General features: G+C 46.9%; 2 protein-coding genes across 2 annotated transcripts in view; one reads left to right on the top strand and one right to left on the bottom strand.

Moving 5' to 3' along the window:
- LOC129678884 (guanylate cyclase soluble subunit beta-2-like) overlaps positions 1-10,671 on the top strand; it is a 54,345-nt gene extending 43,674 nt beyond the window's left edge. Inside the window, exons 12-16 of the mRNA XM_055609837.1 lie at positions 440-586; positions 2,010-2,164; positions 3,614-3,765; positions 6,364-6,444; positions 10,544-10,671. Coding sequence (XP_055465812.1) covers positions 440-586; positions 2,010-2,164; positions 3,614-3,765; positions 6,364-6,444; positions 10,544-10,671 — 663 coding nt within the window. The remainder of the gene's footprint in view (positions 1-439; positions 587-2,009; positions 2,165-3,613; positions 3,766-6,363; positions 6,445-10,543) is intronic.
- A 13,545-nt stretch (positions 10,672-24,216) lies between these two features.
- Positions 24,217-25,927, bottom strand: part of Rnaseh2b (ribonuclease H2 subunit B) — a 56,022-nt gene continuing 54,311 nt past the window's right edge. The window contains exon 10 of the mRNA XM_055609528.1: positions 24,217-25,189. Within this exon, the coding sequence (XP_055465503.1) occupies positions 25,157-25,189 (33 nt within the window). The 3' untranslated portion in view covers positions 24,217-25,156. The remainder of the gene's footprint in view (positions 25,190-25,927) is intronic.

The raw sequence follows: 25,927 nt of genomic DNA, 5'->3' as shown, positions 1-25,927 counted from the left end.
TAGAACCTCTGCTCGGATGAAGCCCATGGTAGCTCCCATAGTAAGGGGAACAGGGACTATTTCTGACAGGAACTCAGTGGCAGGCTCTTTGACCTCCCTACCCCCCAAGGGAGGAGCAGTCCTGCTAGGCCACAGAGGAGAACTTTGAAGCCAGTCCTGAAGATACCTGATAAAACAGGGTCAGATGAAAGGGGAGGAGGTCCTCCCCAATCAGTGGACTTGGAAAGGGGCAGGGTGGAGATGAGGGAGGAAGGGAGGGTTTGGGAGGGAATGAAGGAGTGGGATATAGCTGGGATACAGAGTTAATAAAATGTAACAAATAAATAATTTAAAAAAGATCTTATTGGCAATATATGGGAAATGGCAGGCATGTGTAAGCATTTGGTTATGACATGAAGGGAGTTCACTGGACTCTTTCCCCCCTTTTTTTGCCATGCAGGTGGAGACGATAGGTGATGCTTACATGGTGGTAGGTGGTGTTCCAGTACCCGTTGAAAGCCATGCTCAAAGAGTTGCTAATTTTGCTCTGGGGATGAGAATTTCTGCAGAAGAAGTGATGAATCCTGTCACTGGAGAACCCATCCAGGTAAGCAGCCATTCACAGAAGACAAAACATCACACACGGAGGTGAAGTTCTAGCCTGCCAGGTTAGGCTTGGGGTGTGCTACAACATATACATTGCATCATTTACCGAAAGTCCTTTCTTCTCTTGCTTATACTCCTAAGCAGGGATGCTACCAAGAAGGCTCAGCTTCCCCAGGGTCTAAGGGAGGCTGCTGGCTCTTGAGGTTTTCCTGTGACTCATGGATACTCTTCATTGTAATAGCACATGCTGAGCACACCTCATTTGTAATTTCTGCTTTTTTTTTTCTCAAGCATCACAGGTGTCTTGGCTTTACCAAGCAGCCAAAGATTCCTGCTTGGGAAAATGCTTGTCCATCATGCCCCTCACAGCCCAGAGCTCAGCTGAGGTGTGTACCGTTATTGACAAAAATTGAGAAGTCAACCTCGGACAACTTGGTTTGTTTTGTTTTGGTAAAAAGAAAATATGCATTTATTTTATGATACAAGATGACACGTACATTTTTAGGTGTTTTACCTGAAAGGAATGAATAAAAACATATGCTCACAATTGTATCTCTATGAACTGTTTACAGCTGCCATACTTATCATCGTTCCAAACTAGAAGTAACCTAAATAGTCACAAAGAGGAGAGTGGATGAATGAATCACGGAGGATTCTTCCCATTGGACAATAAAAATTATGACTATGGTTATACATTACATTGTGGGGGAATCTGAAAACAATATGTTGTATAAATACAAGCAGATATAAAACAGCATATGCCATCTGAGTTCATTCGTGTGATGATCTAGATCTTTGATAAAATAAGTAGGAAATCAGGAATTTCTTACCGGATGGAAGGTGGGGTTGTGGGGCTCTTCCTAAGAGGCATGAACAAACATTGCTCTCGTGTAGGGTACCAGCAACAGACCAAAGGAGCAATGGGGCCCTTGTGAATCAGTGAGATTACTGGGGCTACCCACAGGAGCTTCAAATGAGGCTGTGACACTACAAAGCCCAGCCCAGTGTTAGTGACAGGTCATGGAGGGTACCTCCCTGGCCCCTGATCCTGTCACAGTGCTCAGGCAGCTCCTGCAAAGACAGTCTCCCTTCCCCACAGCCATGGCTCCTTTTACAAACTTTGGGTTCCCCATCCTCATGTACTGCATTAGCTTTCTGGGACTCAGAAAGGGGAGCTTTAATTTTCCACAAACCAAGTTGGGGGTGGGGTGGAGCTAACTAGAAAAGGGCAGAGGATAACTTTGCAGAGTAATGGGCTGTCCTTACACTTCATTTTCGATGTTGTCTCAGTGACACATGCGCTCGTCAGACCTCTTGGAGCTAACCACCTCAATACTTGTAGTTTCATCTTATCTAAACCCTGCCTTCAAAGGAAATGCAAGGAGATTCAAAGCTCTCTTTTCAGTGAAGTTCTCTCCGTACAGATCAGAGTGGGAATCCATACTGGACCGGTCTTAGCAGGTGTTGTAGGAGACAAGATGCCTCGGTACTGCTTGTTTGGCGATACAGTAAACACAGCGTCTAGGATGGAAAGTCACGGGCTTCCCAACAAAGTACACCTGAGCCCCACGGCCTACAGGTTAGCCATCCAACCTTCATTGCCCTGCCAGCTTCACAGGGGGAGGATGGAGAAGGAAGCTGGAGTTTCCTCTCCTGTGCTCCAGGAAATACTGTGGGCTTTCTGCCATCACTTGTTTTCATTCCTACAACCCCTAGGCCAAATCCAGCCTGTTGCTTGTTTTTGAATGTAATTTTATTGGGACAGAACAGTGGGACTTTGGGAAAATGACCTGCTGATGATCAGGACTGAGGAGTGACTTTGTGTGCATACGTGTGTGTGTGTGTGTGTGTGTGTGCGTGTGTGTGTGTGTTACTCCAAACAGAAGCTAGAATTCAGCAGTGAGGTCTCTGTAATACAAGACATATGCCTTTATTTATATGTTGTCTATGGCCGATGTCTCTGTGAGTGGAAGAGTAGGGTAATCATGGCAGAGATTATGGCTCACAGGACCAGAAACAGTTACTCTCTGAGTCCTTCACAGAACAAATCTTAAAGAAAGAAAGAGAACTCATAGTTGTTTGAAGTCAAACTAATTCAAAGACGTGCACAAAAATGACACTATTTCTTGAATAGATAGGATATGTCACATTTAGATTTAAGTTCCTACTGCTTAACTCCTTGATTGAATAGCTCCATGAAGAAATTTTTATTACTGTTCTTTACATGAAGCATTAAAAAAAATTTCAGTGGTTTTTTTATTGTTGATTTGTTGTTTTTAATTTTCCTGTTTTCTAAAGAGAGTAAGAGAAAGAAGCATGGGGTTGGATGATGAGGATTTTGTAGGAGATGGAGGGAAAATATTTTTTTGTAATTTATTTTATTTTTAAAAATAATTATTCACTTTATATCCCAATTGTGCTGCCTCCCTCATCTCCTCCTGGTCCCACCCTTCCTCCCTCTTTTCCCCATTCCCCCTCCCGTAGTCCTCAGGAAGGAAGGGAAATCTTGATCAGAATATACAGTGTGAAAAATTTATTTTCAATAAAAAGGAGCAAAGCAAAGATATCAGAGATTGAGTCTTACAAAACACACAACAGGTAGCAGTTTGTCTCAGATCTGAGAAGGCCAGGAGGGGCTGGGTGGGATCGGACTCCCACTCTAACCGTTCTACCTACTCTCCCACCAGTAGAGTTAGAGTGTGGGAAATGGGAGCCTGGTAGGTCAATGCCCAGAAGGGAAGGCTTTCTAGAGATGCCTGAGCTGAATCTCCAGCAAGGACTTAGACAAAACTATGGTGCTGGGGAGTAAAAACCAAGCAATAGAGTAGAAACAGGTGTTTGAGTCCCCTGTGGCCCCTCCCGCCTTTGGCACCCTGCTCAGAACACTGGTCCTTCATGCCTCCCTCCTTCCCCATTGGGTCCCTCACTCCGATGTCCCCACAGGCCCTAGATGGCACCTCAGATCTTCCCTCTGCTATGGATCCAGGACTTGTCTCTTGATATTTGGCATATTTGGTTTTCTCTATAGAGCCCTGGAAAACAAAGGGTTTGAAATTGTCAAGAGAGGTGAAATTGAAGTGAAAGGGAAAGGAAAAATGACCACATACTTTCTGATCCAGAACCTGAATGCCACCAAGGATGAAATCATGGGGCGACCTACAGCTTTCACTAATCAGGAAGGTAAACAAGTCCAGGAGGCGTGGCCTCAGTGCTGGGGGTTCCTCACTAAGCTCTTCCCAGCTGCCTAATGTGGTTCTTGGTTAAGACAGGCAACACCCCACCCTCCACACTGCTGCTACCATCCAGGCAGTGGAAACCTGCAATGATCAGCTCAGTGGTCTTTCCCTGGACACTTTTTTATCCTGGGACCCATAGGCTCATCCTCAAAGGTCTTACCTGCATCTATTTCCATGGTGCTTGTCTATCCAAGAGATGAGCTTTTCCAGAGATGCCCCCATGCTGGGGAGTTATTCTGAGCGCTTCCCTTCTCCATCACCCTGTCAAGGCTCCTGAACAGGCTTTCCTCACACACTAGAACCTTCCCTCTTCCTCACCATTTTCTTATTGTCAAAATTGGAAAGAGGGACAAAAATCATCCCTCACTAAGCACCAAAAATGACAAGAGAGTGGAGCTTTGGAAAACTAACCTGGTACTGAGTTGGACCAAGGAGCCACTGTTTTGCTTGTGGTACCCAGACAGAAGCTAGAATCCAACAGTGAGGTTCTCTGTGCCGCAAAGCAGACCTGATTCATTCCCCACACTTGGGGCCTGCAGCTGCTAACCTGAGCAAGAGGAAAATGCTGGCCTGAGAGGAAACCCCATACCAAGGACAACCCTTGTCACCTTTGAAAAAAACAAGAGAATGGAGTGAGTTCAGTCTGACACTTGCTAATCTCCAGCTGCTCCAGGGCACCTCAAAGGAAGAGCTCTCAACTCAGGGGCCTCTTGTTTACATAGCTAATATATGCAGGATGACTCTTGACACTTGACCCTTGACCCTTGAAAAGGACACATGAACAGAGCTCTTCTCTTTGAACATGTTGTGGTTCCGATGACAAGATGGCTGTTTGCAGAGCTTTGGGTGGCTTTCATGGTGCTTTTCTTCTAGCTTTGCTTTGGTTGAGCATGCCTGGGAGATGAGGTTGGTTTAGGCTGTGTTTTCCAGATGGAGACACCGAGATGGAACAAACAAACAAACAAACAAACAACAACAACAAAATGACAACTAACCCTGGCTTAGAACACCGGGGGCCATGCTCATTGATGTTTGCGGTCCCCATTTCTGGGCTTTGGTGAGAAAAGTCACCCCTCCCTCCCGTCAGCGTGCCATTCTCACAGTACAAAGGATTTTCTTTTGCCTTTTCTCTTCTTTGTTGTGTTTGAAGTGGGAGAAGTGGAAGAGACAAGGGATATCATGCTGTGTGATGGTAGGGAGATGGTAGGGGGCAGAGCAGAAGCCTTTTTAGGAGGTTTGCCTGGCCTAACCCTCCTACCTCCCCCACCCCACGGGTCTGTGCCACTCACCCGCAGGGACTCCCTGTGCTTTTCAGTCTGAGAGCAGCTGCTAGAGGGTGGCCATGGCTAGCAGAGCCAAGTCCCTATCTAGTTCTGAGCTGGGAAAGGGTGACCCAGCATGACAGATAAGCAAGAGTGTCCTATTTAGAAGACCTTAACATGAAACTCAAGAAACAGGCTGGCAAGGGATTGTGCAAAGAGGAGGAATGCTGGCCTAGTCTCAGGCCCTAAAAGGATCTCTATGCAAATTAGCAAAAGGAACCCTTTTAGAGGGTACCAGCCAGGTGGTCGCCAGGAACAGCTCATAACAGAAAGAAAAGGCACCCTTTCCTCAGGACAAAGATCAGCCTCCTCCCCTTGGTTAGGTAGCACCAGGTAGATAAATAACACGTTTCTGTATAGGGTCCTCAAATGGGACCCACCTCGTTTCTTTTCATACACTGCCTTTGCCATGGTCCTTTCCCTCCTAGCGGTCTTTGATATCATAAATCTTCTCTTAGGACAATGTATTTCTGCCTCTTGGGCTACCCCAAGGTCCATGAAGTAGAGTGCCAAGGCTTCCAACAGCAATGAAAAGCTTGGGGCTCTCAAGGGACATCTAGGAAGATTCTATTTCCTAAGGGACATGGCAACCTCAGGGGTCCTGGGCAGTTTCACCCAGTGACCATATCCACACGATGAGATGGAGTTTCTCAATGCCAGTGACAAAGGGACAGAAGAACAGTGCTGTGTGGCCACCACCCTTCCCAAGCCTACTTCTTGCCTCACATGTCCCTGCTCCACACATAGGCTGGTGAGTTGCAGGATGTAAGGAGCATGGTGGGTGAACTTCAGGTGGCTTCAAGATGCAAGGAGTCTAATCCTCCCGAGGTTCAGAGCCGGGAAAGACCAATCCGGAGTGGAAAATGAGTAAGAGTGCAAAAGAGACAGTCTTGGTGGTGCCTCTTCCCTGCCCTCTGTGAGGGAGAAAGCCTCACCAGGCACTAGACACTGAAAGAAGGCAGGAACTTTAGGGGGCAGCTGTCTAGGGGGCCCTTCCCCCAACAACTCTGCTTCCCCATCTCTCAGAAGCAGCCACACTTGGGCAGTCTTCAGAGGCACGAGGATACTGAGCATGATACCTGTCTCTCAGTCTTCCTGGCATGGTATTTTTACCAGTGGACCTGTAACCTGGAGGCCACACCCAAGGGACTTCTGATGATTAGAGACCTCTGAGAAAATCCCCACAGTCTCATGGCGCCTTCCCTCATGCTCTTTTGCAGAAGCAAGTACTGCTGGAAACCAAGACAGGGAGCCCTGTGCGGTCCCGAGTTACGTGGGCGACCAGCAGCAACCCTACAATGGTGAGGCAGCAGAGAGTGAGTATACCAGATACACACAGCAGATAACCCACACTCAGCCCTGAAACTCCTTGTAAGACCACTTGTTAGCTAGGGTGTGTCTTACTGGGACTAGTGGTGGAAAGAACCAGACAAAAGCCAGTCTGGGTGGAATTTGGGCTCCAAGAGGAGGAGGTGCCTGACTTTCTGCCTCTTGTGTTCTGAATGAGCTTTGGTTTTTGAGCTACCCCAACCCATATGCTCCTATTGTTAATGGCGGCTTTATCTGACTCCCGCAGGGAAACAAATACTCAAAACATGTTGCTCTCTATGTACCCATGAAGCGACACCAGAGCCCTCAGGTGCATGCCTTCTTTTTACTACAAAGTGCTTAGATCTTGATGCCCACTCCCTGCTGTGGTCACCTGTACAGGACACAGTTACAAAGCAGCCCTGGGAACCTCTAGCTCCGCTTTGCCCCTGAGGTGGGGGTGGGAGGGCTTCTTCAGTTCGTGCTCACTCATCCCGTCTTGGGGAGTCCTTCTGTTCTCTTACAAACCAGTCTCAAGCATGACACTAGCTGATTTTCAGGTTAAAGTTACAAAGCAGGGACGAAGATCCAGGAGTGGGCCCACACAGGATCCACCACCATCACCCTCTAGAAACCAGGTGATCCGCATTGTCTTAGTTACTTTTATGCTGCTGTAATAAAGCATTATGACAGGGGCAACTTATAAAATGAAGGGCTTCTTTGGGCTTATGACTGCAGGGGGTTAGAGTCCAAGATGACAGAACAGAGGGAACAGCAAGCAGGCAGTAGGCAGCAGGCATGGCAGCTAGAGCAGCAATGGAGAGCTTGCATCTTGAACTGCATGCAGGAAGCAGAAAGACTGAACTTGAAATGGCACAAATCTTTTAAGCTTCAAAACCCATCCTCCCACCCCCACTCCCCACCCTTGCCACAGTGACTCACTTCCTCTAGCAAAGCCACACCTAATAAGCCTCCCCAAACAGCACCTCCAGTAGGGGACAATTTGTTCAAACATCCTAGCCTGTGGGGGACATTCTCATTTGAACCACATAAATCCCCCTGGGATCAAGCTTTGGAGGCACTCCAGGCTGCAGAATACAGCACCAAAGGCGATCACAGCACATGTATTAGAAAACAAAAACAAAAACAAAAAAAAAAACCCCATGCTTGTTAGTGCAATTTCTTAAGACACGTGAGACAATCTATGTGAAGAGTTGGAACAGCTCAACGTTTTAGTAACGTGAAGAGTTCAGCTGCTGCCATTTTTTTTATTAGATGAGGTTTTCTGACGTGAGCCCTCATCATTGGGTACTCCCCTAGGACCTAAAGATTCCCCTCTGCTCTGATCTCCTAAGTCAAGGCTGAGCGATAATCAGAAGCTCAACTCTGGGGACAGGACACAGAGAAAAATTTGGGATTCTGGTATTTAGAATCAAGGTTGAGTCAAAGTTGGGTCCTGGGTTATGAGAAGCTAAGAGGCTATCTATGATGGCCAGGGGACATTTCTCTCTCTTCTGTGTTCCCAGCCATTCTAGACCTGCATGATTCAGGTATTGTCAATCCTCTAAAGAACAAGATTACACAGTCATGGATGCACTCAACAAATGTTTCCTGAGACACTCTTTACACTCCAGGAATAGAATGACCAGGCCAGGTACTGACCTGGGATCTGCTGGTACTAAGTGAATGAGGTCATCCTCTTCACATGGATTGTGTTTATGTCAAGAGCACCGGACACATCATATGGCGCAAAAAGTAAGATTGTTTCAGATAGGCGTGAATGCCAAGGAGAAAACTGAGTGCCGGAGAAGACCAAGGAAGCCTTCCTGAAGCTGAAACTGGGGTTCAGGTTGCTGGACAGCGGCCTGGATCAGAGGTTCCAGGCAGCACCATGTACTAAGACAGTCACAGGTTTAGAGAGTTTGAGGGAGACCAGAAGATGGTTTTTCCAGAAAGCATTGCAAGATGATGGGAGTGGTAGTGAATATGGGAAAAAAGATAGAGCAGGACTCCCAGAAGCTTTGGTGTTGAGCCTCCTTATCCACATGCAGAAGATATGCACATGAAGTGTGGAGAAAGTCAAGACATTGCTGAGAGTTTATGAGCCTTTCAAAGGGAAGAGATCTCCGGTGGTGGTAGGGATTCTTAAGTGGACCACACATTGCTGAGGACAGCAGGTCTATAAGCTTTCCATGTCCCAACAGGGTCAACCATTGAATTTTCAAGATAGACCACCAGTGGGGCTGGGCAGGGCTGGGCAGGGCTGGGCATCTTGCTTAGAGGCAGGAGTCAGAGTAATTCTCTGCACACAGGCCACTGAGAGGGGAAACAGAAGCCACACTGTTTGGGGACAATTAGAAGAGAGAGAGCTAGCATTGGATGGATGACTGGGGTGGGGATTTTGCTCACTTGCCTAACTTGAGACATCAGTCAGAGGGCACAGCAGTGGCGTACCCACCCTGCAATAGAGGAAGAAACTCAGAGCTCAGAAAGGCACTGTGGTTTATATAAGGCCCACAACCGGTGTATGCAAGGAGTTTGGTCTTTAGGACCGGCTGTCCTGGGCAGACCACATATGTGAGAGTCGACTTTGAGCTACAAGTCGAGACAATTGCACAGTTTTTGCAGATGCTGGAATTCCCCAGCTTCCCTGCAGCTCCTTCATGCTCCCTCACACTTGTCTGAGATGATTTCTGATGACTAGGTGTGGTTAGTAGGTCTGTGAATGACCGGTCACATGAGGAAGCAGCTCTCAGCACATGGTGGCTGAGTGATAAAGCATCAGCTGTGCACTAGAGAACCCAAAAAGTGAGCACACAGCCGTATGGGCCTCGGACCCAGAGCCACCCAAACCCTGGGTCTTAGTTAGAGTTTCTCTTGCTGTGAAGAGACACTGGCAGTATCTGTACTCAGCCACTCTGCTTGGGCCGTATTCCATAAGAATTTGGGAGGAAAATGAGCACATTTGAGAGTTCAATGGACCTCTGTTCCTGACTTTAGACCCATTTTAAATTCTGCACATGACTTGCTCTCTACAGTTGCCCTGAGGCAGGCTCCAGTCTGCCCAGAATCTCCTTCTTTTGCTTCCATCAACTCTACCGGGTTTGAGGACACAATATTAGAGACGGGTCCTGGGAGCTCCAGATTTCTGAGTCACCTCTTGTATCCATGAAATGCCTTATCAAACACAGCCTGTCCCAGTCTGATGGTGCTGGAAACTGCCTAATGCTCTTCAGCTCTTAAAGAGAAATGGATCGTGATCCAGATTTATGGGAAAGCCTGAGGTGCCAACAGCCCCCACCCCACCCCGCAGAAGCCTATTCATGAATTTGGGGGAGAAGAGCAGATTTGATGTATTGCTTTCTGGGAAGCTAGATGTATGAGAGCCGCCATTCAACACAGGAGCCTTTCTGGACTCAAGTGTCTCTGGAGCAGTGACTACTATAGAGAAGAATGTAGAGATGACATGTGACCCTAATAAAAAATGCTCAGGGTGGGCAGGTGGTGGGGTGGACACAGCCTCCGACATCCAGTCTCCTGAAGCCACAGATCTCTAACCCCGCTCTCTCCTCTCCTCCTGGCTCACCTCCCAGAAAAGAGGCAGCCCTGTCTCTGAGCCTGATCTCTGGCCTCCCACAAAATAGACAAATTGGCTGTTGGAGGTTTTTCTCCAAGTGGGTCATTGTGTTAATAACTTGATATAAATCATCAATTCAATTATTAGTTTCTCCCATTTTAAACTTGAGGAAAACATGAGACCCAGCGAACAGGTCACTTGGCAGTCACAGGCAAGCAGTGCCGCGCTCCCCAGTGCATGGCAGCAGGTTGGAACCTCATCCCCTGTGGCCTTGCTGTTTGAAGCGCATAGACAGTGACATGCCAGCAAGGGCAGCAGTAAAGACATGGTGATATGGTAGCATGGCATAGCAGAGCAGAATTATAGAGAGGGGGGGGGGCTGTGTCATTGTAGATGTGAAGACCGTATTAGAAGAGTGGCCACATGGTGTTCCCAGGGGCCTGGCTCCAGTGGGGTCCTCTTGCAGGGAAGCCAGCTGGAGGACTTTATTCACTGACAGTTCTATCCTGTTTTAGCTTCTGATGAAGCCGCGCCTGCCGGGAGCCCTGTGACAAGGCTGGATTCCACGGATGTAGCCGATGTCCAGCCACCACCTGATCAGACCAAGACAAGAGTGCCATCTGCCTTCTGTGTTGTGTTGTAATCAAGAGAAAAAGTGAATCTACAGAAGCCAAGCGCACGCCTGTAATCCCAGTACTTGAGGAGGCAGAGGCAGGCAGATCTCTTTGTGTTCGAGGCCAGCCTGATCTATAGAAATGAGTCCAGGATGGCCAAGGCTACACAGAGAAACACTGTCTTGATAAAATCAACCAACCAACCAACCAACCAAACAAACAAACAAACAAACAAACAAAAAAGTGAACCTATGGGATCCATTTCCTATGTTCCATGGCAGCTAATGATGATGATGATGATAATTTATAAAAATTCAGAAGTTCAAGATATTTTCAATTCCATATCTTCCTCAGCACCTCTTTGAGAATAAAAGAATAGAATGGAAACACAAGCCTGAAAGGTTCAGAAGATGCTTGCAGTCATGGTTCATGGCCAGTTTCCAGCTGACTTGGGCTCTATTTGTTTTTCATGTTGACTTGGCCTGTGGGTCTGTTTCTGTTTGCTTGCTCTGAGCTCCATAACTTTTCAATCCTTGCCTCTGGACGGGTGCCCTAGGGTCCACTTTCACAGGACACGCTGACCTTGGGCTCCAGTGTGCCATTTAACTAGTTGTGGGAGGAGGCAGGAAGAGGAGTTAGAGTAAGGAGACCCAGGCCCTACAATTTATAAGTTACTCCCCTACCCTCCTTCCAAGACAGCTGGTCTGTGGAAGGCACTGGGCTAGCAGGGTAAAATGAAGCCATTTTCCTTCTCAGCCCTGGGAATTCTGGGAAGCAACAGAACAGAAGCTATATTTCCAGAGAGGTCTCCTTCTTAAAAGGAAAGTGGAGAGGGAAAATGTAAAAATGGCCAAAGGGCAGACTTGGGAAGGTATAGAAAGAAGGACAAGTTCTGCCCAACACCCAGCTCCTGGACAGGACCCCTCCACCACTTAGAAATAGCGATGCCTTCTGTAGAGAGTGGGGGTGTTCTTGTAGCCTCCTTGACCTGTAGGCCCTGGGACAGAAGGTTAGTGAGGGCAGAAAGAAGTTGTCTGTGCTCCACACATCCATGTGTGGAATGGTAGGGTTTTATTGTTTGTTTGTTTTTTAACATGTAGAAAATAAGAACCATCTTAAGGGCCCAAAGATCTGTGACTCATCCTGGCTGCTGAGTTACTTGATCCGAGAGGCATCAGTGCATCAGTTCTCTTTATTTCCTCCCAAGAGGGCACGGGCAAGGCTTGACTCTTTACACAACCAACCCCAGGGGTAGGAAAGGAAGGTGACAAGAGTTGACCTCCTTGCTCACATCTTGGCACCCATGCCCTTGTTGAGAGAGGGACAGGTGTTAACCTGTATGTAGCCCAGCAAAGCAAGACAGGATTAGACTGAATACAAAGGGCAGAGTCGGTAGCTGTGAACTCTATTTCCGGTTTCTGGTATGCTGCATCTGTTTCATCAGCTCTGCTGGGATGTAGCGGACTTGCCTAGCACACGCGTCTCCCTGCAATACCCATCCACGATCTAAAGGAGGGCGGTGACAGCCATCGTGCTCACCTCACGCGAGCACATAGGAGTTGCACACGTGCAGCTGTGTTCAGGCCTTGACTTGGTGTGTCTTCCTCTGTCACTTCCCACTTCACGTTCTGAGACAAGAGATCTCACTGAATCTGAGTTTGCTGGTTCGGCTAGACTGGTCGGGTACCCCTCCCAGAATCCATCCACCGCAGCCCCCAAATGCTCCAGTTACAGATACGCACTCAGTGTCTTGATTTCACAGGGTGCCTGACTCCTCATACTTTCACGGTGAGAACTTTACCTACTGAGTCTCTCCCCGGTCCCACCTCACAGGTTTGGATTGAGGATCCCCTGAAGTTAAGGTGACAGCACTGCTCATGGTAGTCGTGGCTGGTAGCAGTTGTGAAGCACCAACAGTGTGCCTGGCCCTGGCCCTGCACGCAGAGGTTGCCTGTTACCCCAGTTACTAGAGACAACCCTAACTGACAGCTCGTCTTGTCTCGCCCTGGACCAGGACGGAGTTGACAGTCTGACTCTGTACTGCCAGTGAACAGCCTGACTCTCAGTTACATCAGAAAGAGTTTAGGGCAGTTTGGAGGGGTGGACCCAGGAGACATGGTGAGTCATGTTGGAATCCCAACTCTGTGCTGCAAGTGTCCTCCTTTCTATACAAGGTAGGGATGTTCAGCTAAACTGCCCCATGGGGGGTTTAAAAATTGACCGTAAGTGTGGCATCTCCCTGTTCAAGGGTGAAGGGAAGGAGAGATGACAGGGTTCACGGCTCACTGCTGCCTCTGTAGGCTTTCTCCTTCAAAACTCTCTGGCTGTGTTGTGAGTTATTCTAGCCCCACCCAGAATAACCATGGTGAGGCAGTGGCATCTCCTGGGAGACCGAGAGCAAAGCAGTCATTTGGTGGGAAGCCTTTCCAGTTCAGTTTGGAAGGAACAAAGCTAGATCCTGTGGTTTTGGCCCCAGCTGCAAGCTTGTTTTTGCTGGGGTCACAGTAGAACACGCCACTTCACTGAACGGCATACTTACAGCCGCCAGAACTGTGCAGCAGGTGCCCCGGTCCAGGCTAAAAACAGGACAATTTTGTTCCACGTTTGTTATAATTTAAATAATCCTTTCCAGCTGTAAAAATAAAATAAAATAGAAAAGGCAATCCTTCCCTGCATCTGGTATGGTCCTGGAGCTGCTCTTTATTCTGTGAAACACTGCTAGAGACAGTCTTCCCAGGGCTTGGGGTGTGTCGGTTACTTTTCTACTGCTGCGTTATAACGTCATGACCAAGGCAACTTACAGAAGGGTTTATCTGGGCTTACAGTTCCAGAGGAGTAAGAGTCCACCGTCACAGTGGAGAAGGTTCTGTTCAAACCACCACACCTGGGAATCTTGGCAAGGCCAACATAGTGCTCACGAGGACCCCCTCCTACCTCAAATGTACCTTCTTTTGGTCTGGAGTCTTCTTCTCTGAGTTGAGGCCCCAGAACCAAGGTGAGGGGTATGAACTCCTACCCAAGCCATTAGCTCATGGAATGTCTATGTCCTGGCACATACCTGTACATACTGTGTTCCCACTGAAGTATCTGATGCTCTGCCTCACGGCCACCAGCAGACCTAGGCTTCTCACTCAAATAAGAGACTCGCTCATCAATGGTGACCGCTTTATGTGGTAGACACCATGAGTCTAGGAAGAGCCCTTCCCAGAGCAGAACATTCCAGAGCTGCCCTCTCTACCTACAGCCTGGCAGGCTCATGTTATCATATAACCCCACCTTGCTCCAGTCCCTCATAGCTTCTTCCACTGCAGAGCACCCGTCCCAGGCTCAGCCTATCCAGATGGCTGGTCCTCAGACCAGTGACTGACAAACCCATTGGAGGGAGGTGACAGTTTCCCAAACAAGAAGTTGAAAACACTCTCACTGCCCCGCTTCAAGGGCACAGAACTCAAGCCCAGGCTTCTAAGAGCAATGTTGCTCCTGCTCCCACTGTCCTGCCTACCACGACAATCCTGGATGGTGGAGGCGAAGTGTTGGGGCACTGAGGAGGAGAGGGGTCTGCTGTTTTCTCCTCCAGTGGCTTTCATTGTACCCAGCTGATGCCAATTCCTGGCGCTTCATTCCATCTTGATGTCTTATCCCTCTCCTGGGCTAAGACTTATCCTTTCTTCACAGATGTCTGGCTTCCCTGTCCCTTCGTAGTCTCTTTCTTTCACTTCCAACTTTTATTTAGCTCAAGTTGTGTGAAAAAGAAAGAGAGCATTGACCTGCTGGTTGCCTGGCTGAGGGGTGAGGTCATTCCCTGGAGAGAGCGGGTGCTGTGCAATATAGCCTGGAGACTGAAGAAAGCAAGCAAGGAGGGGAACTTGTTCTCCTCAGAGGACCATCTGGCCACCACAGACTCATGCTAATCTGTAGCTTTCTTTCTCTTTATTCTTTTTGGTTTGTTCCCCCAGGAGCACTTCATCTGCAGCTGTAAATTCAGACCTGGCCCCTCTGAAGGCAGGCGTTCATTCGAGGAACATGTTTATTCTCCTCCCTCCCACCCCTCTGGTAGGTGTCAGGAAGCCATTGTTATCAATGGTGGGTCTATGTGGCTTTAATGTCAGGGCTGCACTTTCAAATGGAAATCAGGCAATTATGTGCCACATACAGAAACCTGACAGATGCAGAGGTTTTACACAACTGGCCTTGTCTGTGGGACAAAGGCACCTGGTGCTCCCTGAGGGGCCTTTAAATAAATAGAATATGTTTTGAGAGCACAGAAAAAATTCAAGAATAATTAACTGTGTGATGAGCATTCATAGATCTTGTGGCTGTTTAACTTCCAAACGTGCTAATGATATGTCAACCAACCCCCCTGAGTCATTCTTTAAAGGTGGCATGAGAAAATCCATTTCCATGTGTACTGAAACAGAGGAGGGACTGCGCTGAGTGCCTGCATGGAGCCATCCAAAACGTTTCAGAGGACTTTGAATAATTTTATATGATTTCATTTCCACTCAGGGGCCTCCACTTGATGTGAGGTGGGGAGGGATGCATCCAGTGGGGTCTAATGATGGCATTCTCTGGAGATCTTAGTGGCATGTCTAAGCCATCAGCATCTACCAAGGTGAGCATAACACAGGTATGGTTTATTAGCCACACTGCAGAGACAGGAAACTGAGGCGTAAACCTAAGAACCGGCCTTCAGACCCAGCCCTACCCACTTCTCTTAGCTCTCAGCCACTGACTGGAGCCTTCTCTGTGTTGGAAATAAGGTATGGACTCGTGACGCAGCAGCTCTGTTCAGACATGTGTCATCATGAACCCAACAGGAGAGACCTAAATAAAAGTTACAATTTGATTTTCTACTGGAAGCATCCAGCTGTTAAAAAAGACTGAAACATGAAGTGAGGGTCAGCTTTAGGTATCCCAGAGTAGGTTTATGCTTTACCACAGGCAAGAGTGTTCCCAGCCAGGTCCTGGTCTCCTGTTGGTTGTGGAGAAAACACTGAGAGGCTTTTGATCCTTTGACTTCAGCGGGCCCTGGGGTCCTCCCCCCTCCACCTATGCCCCTTGAGCTGTGGCTTTGAATACAAAAAGGGGAAGCAGCTTAGAACAGAAAAACTCAGGGGACACTGTATCTCTCAGAAAAAGTAGGTTTTAAAAACCACAATATTTTTTTTTTTTTACTTATTCTTTAAGGATTTCATGCTTATATGTATATATAATGCATTTTGATCATAACCCATTCCCACCCTTCCCAAAATTAATTTTAAGTCCAGAATATGATAAACAACGCAGGTTTATGCAGGGCTCTTCACTCCCTTTGCCAAGCTACAAAAGCAACTTGGAAAGGTATGAAAGCCCCATTTTAGAGAAATTATATTAATCTAACAAAACTGGACACATCAGGACCAAAACAAAATTGCAATAAACAGAATCCTCACGTAACCTTCCCATCCTGACATGTTTTCCTCCAGGCAAAGTAGAGAGACAGTGAAGGCAATTCGGAGCTTTTTCATTGCTAGCATCGTTAGGGGATGGGAAGCAGGCTGCTTCTAGACAGAAGCACCTGTGCCTTTCCCATCTCTACTGAGCACGCAAGTCTGAAAGCGTGACTGTAAGACGCCAGCATCACATGTTTTAAAGTATTCTCAGTGTCTTGTTAGGCCCTGGGAAATGACACCCCTACAGACTATAACTTGTTCAGCTCACATTTGGGCAATCATGTCAGTGAGACTTTATGAGTATAGCTTCTGAGTTTATGAGGAGATACAGTCTCACAGCAAACTTCCTGATCTTTGGCTCTTACAACCTTTCCACTCCATCTTCTGCAAAGTTCCCTGAGCCCTAGGTGGGGATGTTTTGGAGATGCTTTTGGGACTTGGCTGCAAAAATCTGATGGGGGGGGGGCTTTATTTGTTTGTTTGTTTGTAGTAGGCTCTGTCTATTGCAAAGAGGAGTTTCCTTGATGAGGGATATAGCCTACGCTTACCTGTGTACGTATATGTTTATAGATTGTTGTTAGAGATTTTTCTGGTTGAGTAAATTAGTGGTTGTAGATCCTCTTCCAACAACCAAGACTTCATTAGCACTGAATAGTTAGCTAAGTCTCCAGTACCAGAAACAAGGCCTGGTTTCTCTCTTGTTGAGCAGGACTTAAATCCAAGAGTTGTTGATTACCATCAAGGTATATGTGCAGCTACTACTACATGCTTAGGGTTGATGTGGTATAGGCCGTAGCTGGGTGGGAATTCTGGTTGCCTCCCTACTTTGGAAGCTTGCATGGTGACTCTGATACAATGAAAGTTAATCTGCAGGGAGTGGGTAATCAGGTAAGTTCCAGCTCAGGCGCCCCTGGGCCCTGGGTCTGAAGTGCATGATATTTTCAGTAATAGGGACGTACCTTCCATCTCTGGGAAGTAACCGAGGGCATATTAATAGGCTACAGGTTTGGGGAGACTTTTAGACAGCCCTGACCAACAACTCAAAAGAAGGCTTATAGTGCTTAGTGTTGGGATTTTTGTTGGGTGGTTGTAGGCTCTGGGAGGAAGCTGCATCAGCCTAGATGAAAAAGTTCATTAAAACTACGTGTGTGTATTTATATACTGAATTACATGCATTACAGATTTTTAAAGATAGTTTAGTGTGATTATTTGTTGCTTTTTCAGACATCCATCTTGCTATTTTACCTGTCTCCCACCTTTTCCTGTATTTACTTCCCAGCCTAGCTCCAGGTTGAGCGAGACAGCCTGATTCCAGGGTGTAAGGTGGAGATTGACTCAATAGAGCACTCAACATCTTCCTCTGGCCCCACACATATTTGCACATACCACTCACACACAGGTTCAACCCCTCCCCCCCAACATGCGAAGTCTGACCACCCAGAGGTACAAGCTAAACAGGTTAGAGGCCTCCCATTGAGAGACCCTGAGCCAGTTTCTAGCTATTATAACCAACCTAGCACACCCAGAAACAAAGCAGGAGAGCCCAGGGGGAGTCTAGCCCAGCCAACATGGTTATTACTACACACAAGTTTCTAAGTGAGGACTCATAGCTGACACTATGACACTGCTCTCACAGAGCAGTGAGAGAGAATGAGAAACTGTGGTTCTAGCCACTGAGTTTGAGGTAGTTTGTGATATAATGACAGATGACTTGAACACATCATTCTGACATTTGCTTAGCTCCTTATATTGAGATTACACGTGTGAATTTTGTGTATCAAGGAGGTTATGGCAAAGGGAAGGTTTTAAAGAATAAGTGAGAGGGTCACATAGGCTGACTGATAGAGATCTTGGGGACTGGAGGCTAGAGTTAGGTCAGAGTATTGGTAGGTGCATGCCTTCTCAGAGCACCTTATCTGAATTGCTTGCACCTCAAAGAACATTAAAGATAAAGTTGGTTACAGACATCCACACTGCTGCAAGGCATGCAAGTATCCATGAAGGAACTTCCTGAAAGTCCTTGAGACAGTAACTGTTGCAGACAGGTAGGCACGAGCTCTCTTCCCTCATGAGTTCTTGGTTCCAGTTTTGCCTAGGTCTGACAGGAAAGATTTTGTCTTGGTATAAGCAAGTTTTGCAAACTTGTCACCTCCGCTTTTCATAAGCAAACTGATGTGGAGAGTTCTTGCTGCCCTGGTCCATATTCTGGTCCCACTGATGTCAACATGAAAGGGACATAATATGTCAACATGGGAAGGACACAGACCCTGTGCCGTACCTCATCTGTGTTGGCAAGTTGTTTCTTTGACTTGGTCTGACTCCTGAAACCAAATATCCTTCCTTCCTCTTTCACCTGATGCTATCCTGCTTTGCGTAGCCATCACTTCTGTTTGTTGGTTGTGTTTTTATTTTCCAGTTTTGCTGAAAATCAAATTAAAAAAATTAAAAAAAAACCCATTTCTTATAATGTTGAGTCATTTCAAGGAAGAGAGACTTTTGGATGCAAGAGAAAGCATTTTCTAAGTGAGATGGTCACATAGTCTATGCATAAATAAGAATCATAGATGTAAAAACTTTAAACTTTTTATATGAATTTCTAGAGAGCTAAAGGGAGATGATTTTTAAAGTATGTGGTCATAGATACTGAAAAGTATTACAGAAGATTTGAAGTATTCAAGGCATTGTCTCACTTATCACTGGTGTAAGTCTTAAGTTTTTTGGCCATCATTTTTCCATGGAAGAGTTTGCCCACAGGATCCAAACAGTGCATGCACAGTGGAAAACTCAGGGCTAAGCTCACAGAGCTGAATCATGAATGGTGGGGTTTAAGTTTGAGGGTACTTGGCTTTGGGAAAATCTGGGGGCCTTGAGACAGATATAGAACTTACTTGCCTTAATAAATGATAGCATGCCTGGCCGTGTGCTAAGAACAAATCTCATATATGCTGGTATTCCTGGGAGAGAAACACATTATCAGTTCCTCACAGAAAATGAGGCTCTAATAGGTAAAAGCCTATTCCAGGTGGCAGAGTCGGAACTGAAATCCTGGCCTCCCTGGGTCTGGAGTCTTGGGTTCTTTCATGGACAATCACATAGAAGTGTGCAGGCCGATCCCATCGGAAATCCTTTTGAGTCATTTCTGGCCTCTGTCCCTCTGACTACTATACCATCCTCATGGTAATCATTTTAAACCAAGGCTTTTAAATATCAACAGCACTGACTTAGTCTCCCATCATGGCTCCAACTCATATAAATGGGTCCACTTCTCACTCACCTATGGTGACTGCATCTAGGCTGTGAGACCTGCACTTGGGCAGCTCAGAACAGTGTACTTAAAAAAAAATCACACTTCAAGCATGGGGGTATAATCATTTACTGAAACGTGAAAATAATAGCTCCAGGAAAACTACTAGTTTTAAAAATGGAGTAGTCTTTGAAGGTCCAAGGAATCCTTTCCCAGATCATCTCAAAGCAAAGATCCATATCAGACATGGTGGCAGACATCTGCAGTCTGAGCATTTGGAAGGGTGCGGTAAAACTGCCATGTGCATAAGCATAAGGCTGGCTTGGGCCGCGTGGCTACTTGGCAAGACTTTGCCAAAACAAAACCGCACCCTCCCCACAAAAAAAAAGCAAGGAAACAGAAAGCTCATTGTTCTTGTTTACATTTTTGAAAAGATGTTGGGTGTTGGCTATTCCTTGATGGCTCACTGGTGAAAATGGTGCAAGTCTCAAGTGTTTTGGACATGCGTGAACACACTGCAGACACAATCCTTTGTCTTGGACTTTCTTGGTCTTATAACTCTGTGAGCGGAGAGAAGTGGGAGCCCTCGGCACCCTTCCGAGACTTTGCAACAATAGCACCTATGTGGAGAGCACTAACTAGAGGCTGGCAGCAAGGGGACCAGCTTCCATTAGGTCACCAGTGGCCTCTGTCCCCTTGTTAGCAGTGGAAAATAACGTGTGGCTCTGGTGAAGACACACCTTTCTCACACTTGGGTAAAGGAAATCTCTAGACTTCCATTGTGCCTTGCCTAGACCTGTCCAAGCTCAAGGCCCCCAGACAATTGTCAGCCTACTGGGCTAGGTCCCTGTTGGCAAGCTAGCCAATGACTGTTCTAACCACAACTTAAATTGGTATTTGTGTGTTTAGGCTACAGCACCAGGCAGAAAAATGGTTAGAGTACCCAGGGAGAGTCCGTGGTCACAAAACTCAGGCTGTCTGTTCCTGAATTCCTGTCTATTCCTATGGTGAGGGAACAGTAAGTAGACGGCACCATAGGCCAGTGTGGGGCCCTGGTAAGTGTCACCCCCTCTCCAGCGAGTCCCATTTATTCCGGTTAGGCCCACCTTCTCCATAGAGAAATCCTATCTGCACCTGAGAGCCTGTTTTGACCTATTTCTGTTGGGTTTGGGAGGATAGATTTCCATCCACGTTGCCTGGCTCTGAGAAATCCCGCCTGGCCTTACTTCACTCAGCTGTCACTGGCCACTGCCAAGGACACAGTCCGTTCCCTGAGCCGCCGTGCTGGGTGCCATAGAGCAGAGATCACAGGTCTGGCAATTAGTCCTTCACCATCCTTCTCACACTCAGCTGCTCTGTCCAGAGACTCCTAGGGAGACGGTGAACAGACAGAAGAGAGAGCATCCCCTGTTGAATAAATTAACTCCACACCACATGAAAGCCAAGCAGATATTGCCAAAGGAGCACCAACAGCACAGACTATTGTTAAAATGCCCCTCCCCGAATAGATGTACTCTGCACTCCTACCCAGTGGACATGGCTTTGAAGCCACCTGCTTGGACCCTAATCTTCTTGAGCTGTTGAGACAGTGTGCCTGCCTGCCCTATTGGCTGGCAATAGAAACTTTCAGGAAGTGTTTTGAAAATAAGAGGCTGGCTTAGTAAGCAAAGGGCTTGCTGTATAAGCCTCAGGCCCTGAGTTCAGAATCCCAACAGCCACAGAAAAGCCAGGTGTGGTAGTGGATGGTGTAGCCCCAGTGCTGGGCAGATTTCAAGGGCTCAGCAGTCAGCCAGGTGAGCCCAAAGGGCGAGTTCTAGGTTCAGGGAGATGCCCTAGTTCAAAAAAGAAGGTGGAGAAGGGACTGGGAAAGACATCCCAAAGTCAACCTCTGACCTTCACATGTGCCTAAGTGGGTGAGTGCACACACAAGCGTGCTGTGCGTGTGTCCAGACCCACATACCACATATAAACTTGAGTTGTTGGAAGTGTGGATCTTGTGAAGTCTGTTAAAAGTGGGTGTGAGGAGGAGAGGAAAGGGATAGAGGTATGAGGGCATGCATAAACACCCCCCACCCCCCGCTGACACAAGCAAAGCATGGTTAGGCCTGGGGCCTCAGCTGTGATTTAAGTTTCACAGACCATTGTATGTCCCCTGTTGAAGGGTCTCTGTCCCTTACTCAGCTGTCACTCTCTGTGACAAACTGGACAATCCAGGAACAGATGGTGGGGAGGGAGGTGACAAAGCTCACGGTAGTGGTTCTACCCAAGTTGCTGGCTCATCTCTCCCGGCAGTCACTCCTGGTTCAGGAGCTCCCTCTTCAGGAGAAAACCCTTCCTGTTGGGCTCGGTTGTGTGGGGTTCGCAGAATCACTTTTTTTTTTTTTTTTTTTTTTTGCAGAATCACTTTTATTTTGCTTTTCTCAGAAGGATGCATTCTTCCATAAGCCAATAGAGAACACAGCTGTAATTTGTAATAGTTCTAGATCTTCTGAGTATTTCAACAGGCAGACTTAATCCTGGCCCTGTTAGGTCTTTTCAATTTTATTTTCACACTGGCAAGGTCTTAAGGCTAAATCAGAAGTAGAGGGTCACCAGGATAGTGTCATGGCTGAGTATGTGCTCTAACGACTCAAGGGGTTTGGTATATAGATTTAGACCATGGTGTGTTAGATGCAAGGCCCAACCACTGGGGCCAGGGATATAGAGGCAGAGTTTGGGGTAATCTGCCTACATGCTTCCTTATTGCCTTAGTCAGTGTTCTATTGCTGTGAAGAGACACCATGACCACAACCCTTATAAAAGAAAGCAGTTAATTGGGGCTAGCTTACAGTTTCAGAGGTTTAGTCCATGGTCATCATGGTGGGGAGCATGTCCACACACAAGCAGACATGATGCTGGAGAAGTTAGAAATACATACTGATCCACAGGCAGGAGAGAGAGAAAAAGAGAGAGACAGAGACAGAGAGATTGGGCTTGGGGTGAGCTTTTGAAACCTCAAAGCCCAACCCAGTGACATGTTTCCTCCAGCAAGGCCACACTTCCTAATCCTTCCAATCCTATCAAAGAGTTCTACTCCCTGGTGATTAAGCATTCAAACATACCAGCCTATGGAGGCCATTGTCATTTAAACCACCACAGTTATGTTCCCATGACCACAGAGTGAATCCAACAACGCTGCAAACAGTTAAAGTGACTATGAATCCATAATTCTGAGCTTGTCTCTCTCCAGACCACTAGCTCAGCTGGGTCACCTAGCCTAAGGAACCAGGTTTTTTTCAGCTCTCTAGTGCAGCTTGGTCTCGAGAGCCCGATTTCCTGTAATATCGGTGAGAGCGGAGCTCCACTAACTTTCTAACGGATCCTGCAAACTATGAGACCAAGTGCAATACAAATTAGGATTATACAATTTTATTTGCTTCCAGAAGTGGCCCAGATGTCTTCAAAACCTCTAATGGTGTGGAAACAATGTACCCTAACTTTGCCCCATGGAGAAAGCCATGAGCACCACTGGGAGCCGAGTTCCTAAAGCACCCTGGTTACTATCTGCTGGGAATTTACTCACAGCAACTGTGGGACTTAGGGCTCTCCCAGGCTGGTTGTTTTTCTCTACGCTGTTTTGTAGACAGGAGCAGTGGCTCTCAGCCTGGCTGTGACATGCTCTGGGACAGCTGAGTTTCATTATAAAGCCCTGAGAAAACCTCGGAACAAAATTAATCCCAGCCTCACCTACACACTGACACAATTTAAGCCAAACCTACATTCCCGACTGAGGAAGAGGATCAAGGGCCAAGGGCTTCTAAGACTGTTAAAGTTGCAGGAGCTAGAAGACCCACTATTTGGTTTCTGGTAACATTTGCTAGGTGTGAGTAGGAAGCATGAAACATTGAAGTATGTGTGACAAGGTTCTCCAAGAAACTTAAAAAAATGAGACACAAGTAAAAGTAAAAATCCTGAGTGAGACTTCAAGGATCTAATGTTATTAGAAAAAACAAAAACAAAAACAACAACAACAAAAAAACTAACAGAATTTTTCAGCTGTTCTGACATAAGTTATACATGTTTATTTATATAGAACATTTCCAAAAGAGGTGGAGAAATACCACTTACACTTTCAATACAAAAACTTGAAATTATTTCTCTCCAATAATTTTCCTTCCAATTTTTATCTCCTCGTCAATTACGTCTATTAAAAGTGTTATACAGGCTGGGGAGTCAGCTCAGTGAGTACAGCACTTGCTCCTCAAGCCTGATGTCCTGAGTTTGGATACCCAGGTAAAAGCTGGACACAGCAGGCAAATACAGGAGACAGACACAGGAGACTCCATAGAAGGTTGGAGCCAGCTGGTTGGCTTACACAGTAACGAGTCTCAGAGACAGTGGGAAGATGAGGATGGGCACTGAAGACTGTCCTCTGGGCTCCACACAACATGCACACATATAAACACACCCATAATTCTTACACCCATTTGCATGCACACACACACAAACACAGACACACCAACCACACAGATATACACACACACACACACACACACACACTTACCCCCCCAAACACATGCTTATACACCCACAGACATACACACACACCACCACCACCACCACCACCACAACAAAGTCCCAAAGTGAAGCCGAATCTGCTTGTCTGCATGGTTCTCTCTAAGCCTGTGTTGCGAAGAGTGGGTACTCTTTCTGAAGCAGGATCATCTACATTCCAGGTTGGCCTCTAACTTTGTGTGCAGCTGAGACTGTCTTTGAAATTCCTGGTTCTCTCGCCTCCACCTCCTTAGTGCTGGCATGGTAGGTTTACATGGTGCTGTAGGGGATCAAACCCACGGCCTCCTCTATGCTAGGCAGGCAGTCTTCCAACTGAGCTATATCCCAGCCCCCCACACTGGCTCTGTAGAGTTGGATTTGGAGAGGCAGATTCATTTCTCAGCCACCAAAGCACCAGCGTTCACCGTCATTTCCATGTTGGGAAGGAGGCAAGGGGAAATGAGACTGCTGGGGAATGAGGCTCAGCTTGGCTGAGAGTCAGAACTCAGGATTGTTCTCTGAAGAGGCTGGGGTGCTCTGTGAACAAGGGAGGTCAGCTGAGCAGCAGCCAGCCTGCCCTGCTGTGTGCCCAGTGCAACAGTCACTTGAACCTCGGACATTTCTGCCCCAAACCTCCTGCTGCCTCCTTAAAAGAGCCTTGCTGAGCATGCTCCCCCGAACTGCTTTTTGGCATTCATTCATTCCCAATTCTCTCTCATATACTCTGTCCTGGCTCTAAGAGATCACACTAATACACATGCTGGACAAATCTTTTAAAAACAAAGCCAGGTTTATAACTCTAAGAAGTTATAAAATGTACATATTTGGGCATCATTATTGCATTGGAAGCTGCCAAGTTGGTAAGAAGGAAAGAAGGTCAGGTTTCGGGTAAGTATTTTAAAAGGCTGAGAGTTGGTTTGCTGGAGCCTGTAGTGTGGACTCATGTGCTTCTGTCAAGGCACCTCAACAAAAGTGGGAAGCCAACAAGTCAGGCTGGAGGAATGACCTTGGTTTCCCAGGAAGTCTTCTCTTCTGGACATTTTGAAGTCTGAGGCAGCTGCACTCCTCAGATCCACACTCAAGGGTAGCTTGAACTAAGTGCAGCACAGAACACTCTGCTGAGATCTCCCAGCACATCCATGGTCAAGCTAAGAGATGGCACATTCATCACTGGTCCATTAACAGATGCTACAGGCACCTGGTGGTCTTCCTGAAGGTGCAGAGTGCTTTTGTAAGAGCAGAAAACTTTGCGGTATCTTAGGTTGCACAGGAAGCAGCCGAGCCTTGCGTGGGCTGCATCACTTGTCATTTGCCCCTTTTTCGTCTTTGTGCTGGCATCTGGAGAGGAAAGAAATGGACCATGTGAGAGCCCAAGCATCACTGACAGAACAAAAAAGGTTGGCTGGAAGCTTGGATCCCAGGAAGTAGCAGCAGTGTATTCAGCTGGAGATTCCATCCCCCACCCCCCAGCTTGGCCATCTCATCTCGGGATAAAACCAGTTGACTAGAAAGAAATTCTCCCTGAAGTGTACAATATAATGTTTAAAATATAATACAATGTTTATATCACTCGTAGAATGGATACCATCATTGTGAAAAAAAGGGAAAACACAAGAAATGCATGAAAACATGATCCTAAGATGAATAATTCCTAAGTGATTTCAGTTTTGTGCTTCCTCCTCCTTTTCCCCTTAAATGTTTTTCAAGCACGAGCCTCACATTCACCTGAATGTCTGGCAAAACAGATAGGCATAGACTTTCAGGGAGAAGGCCCTCACATCCCTGAAGAATTAACTGTACACGTGTAGCAGCTCTAAACTGGCCCCTTTCAGAGTGTGAGACCTTGCTGAGGATATTAATTTCCATCCCACAATGTGGGTATGATATAAAGGTAGCAAGGCCCTCCTTCCGTTCTCCCTCTCCAGAACTCTTGCCCTGTCCCTATTTGGCTTTCTCCATAGCCCTGGCCCCCACCACCTGGCAGGTTATTTGCATGCTCACCCTGAAATAGAAACATCTCCAGGTAATGTTTATTTTGTTTTGTTTGTTTGTTTTTTGTCTACCACACCATCAGCT

The sequence above is a fragment of the Psammomys obesus genome, unplaced genomic scaffold, assembly GCF_907164565.1.
Source record: "Psammomys obesus unplaced genomic scaffold, mPsaObe1.curated_primary_1811, whole genome shotgun sequence".
NCBI lineage: Eukaryota > Metazoa > Chordata > Mammalia > Rodentia > Muridae > Psammomys > Psammomys obesus.
The sequence above is the reverse complement of the archived record's forward strand: the minus strand, read 5'-3'. Positions and strand labels throughout refer to the sequence as shown.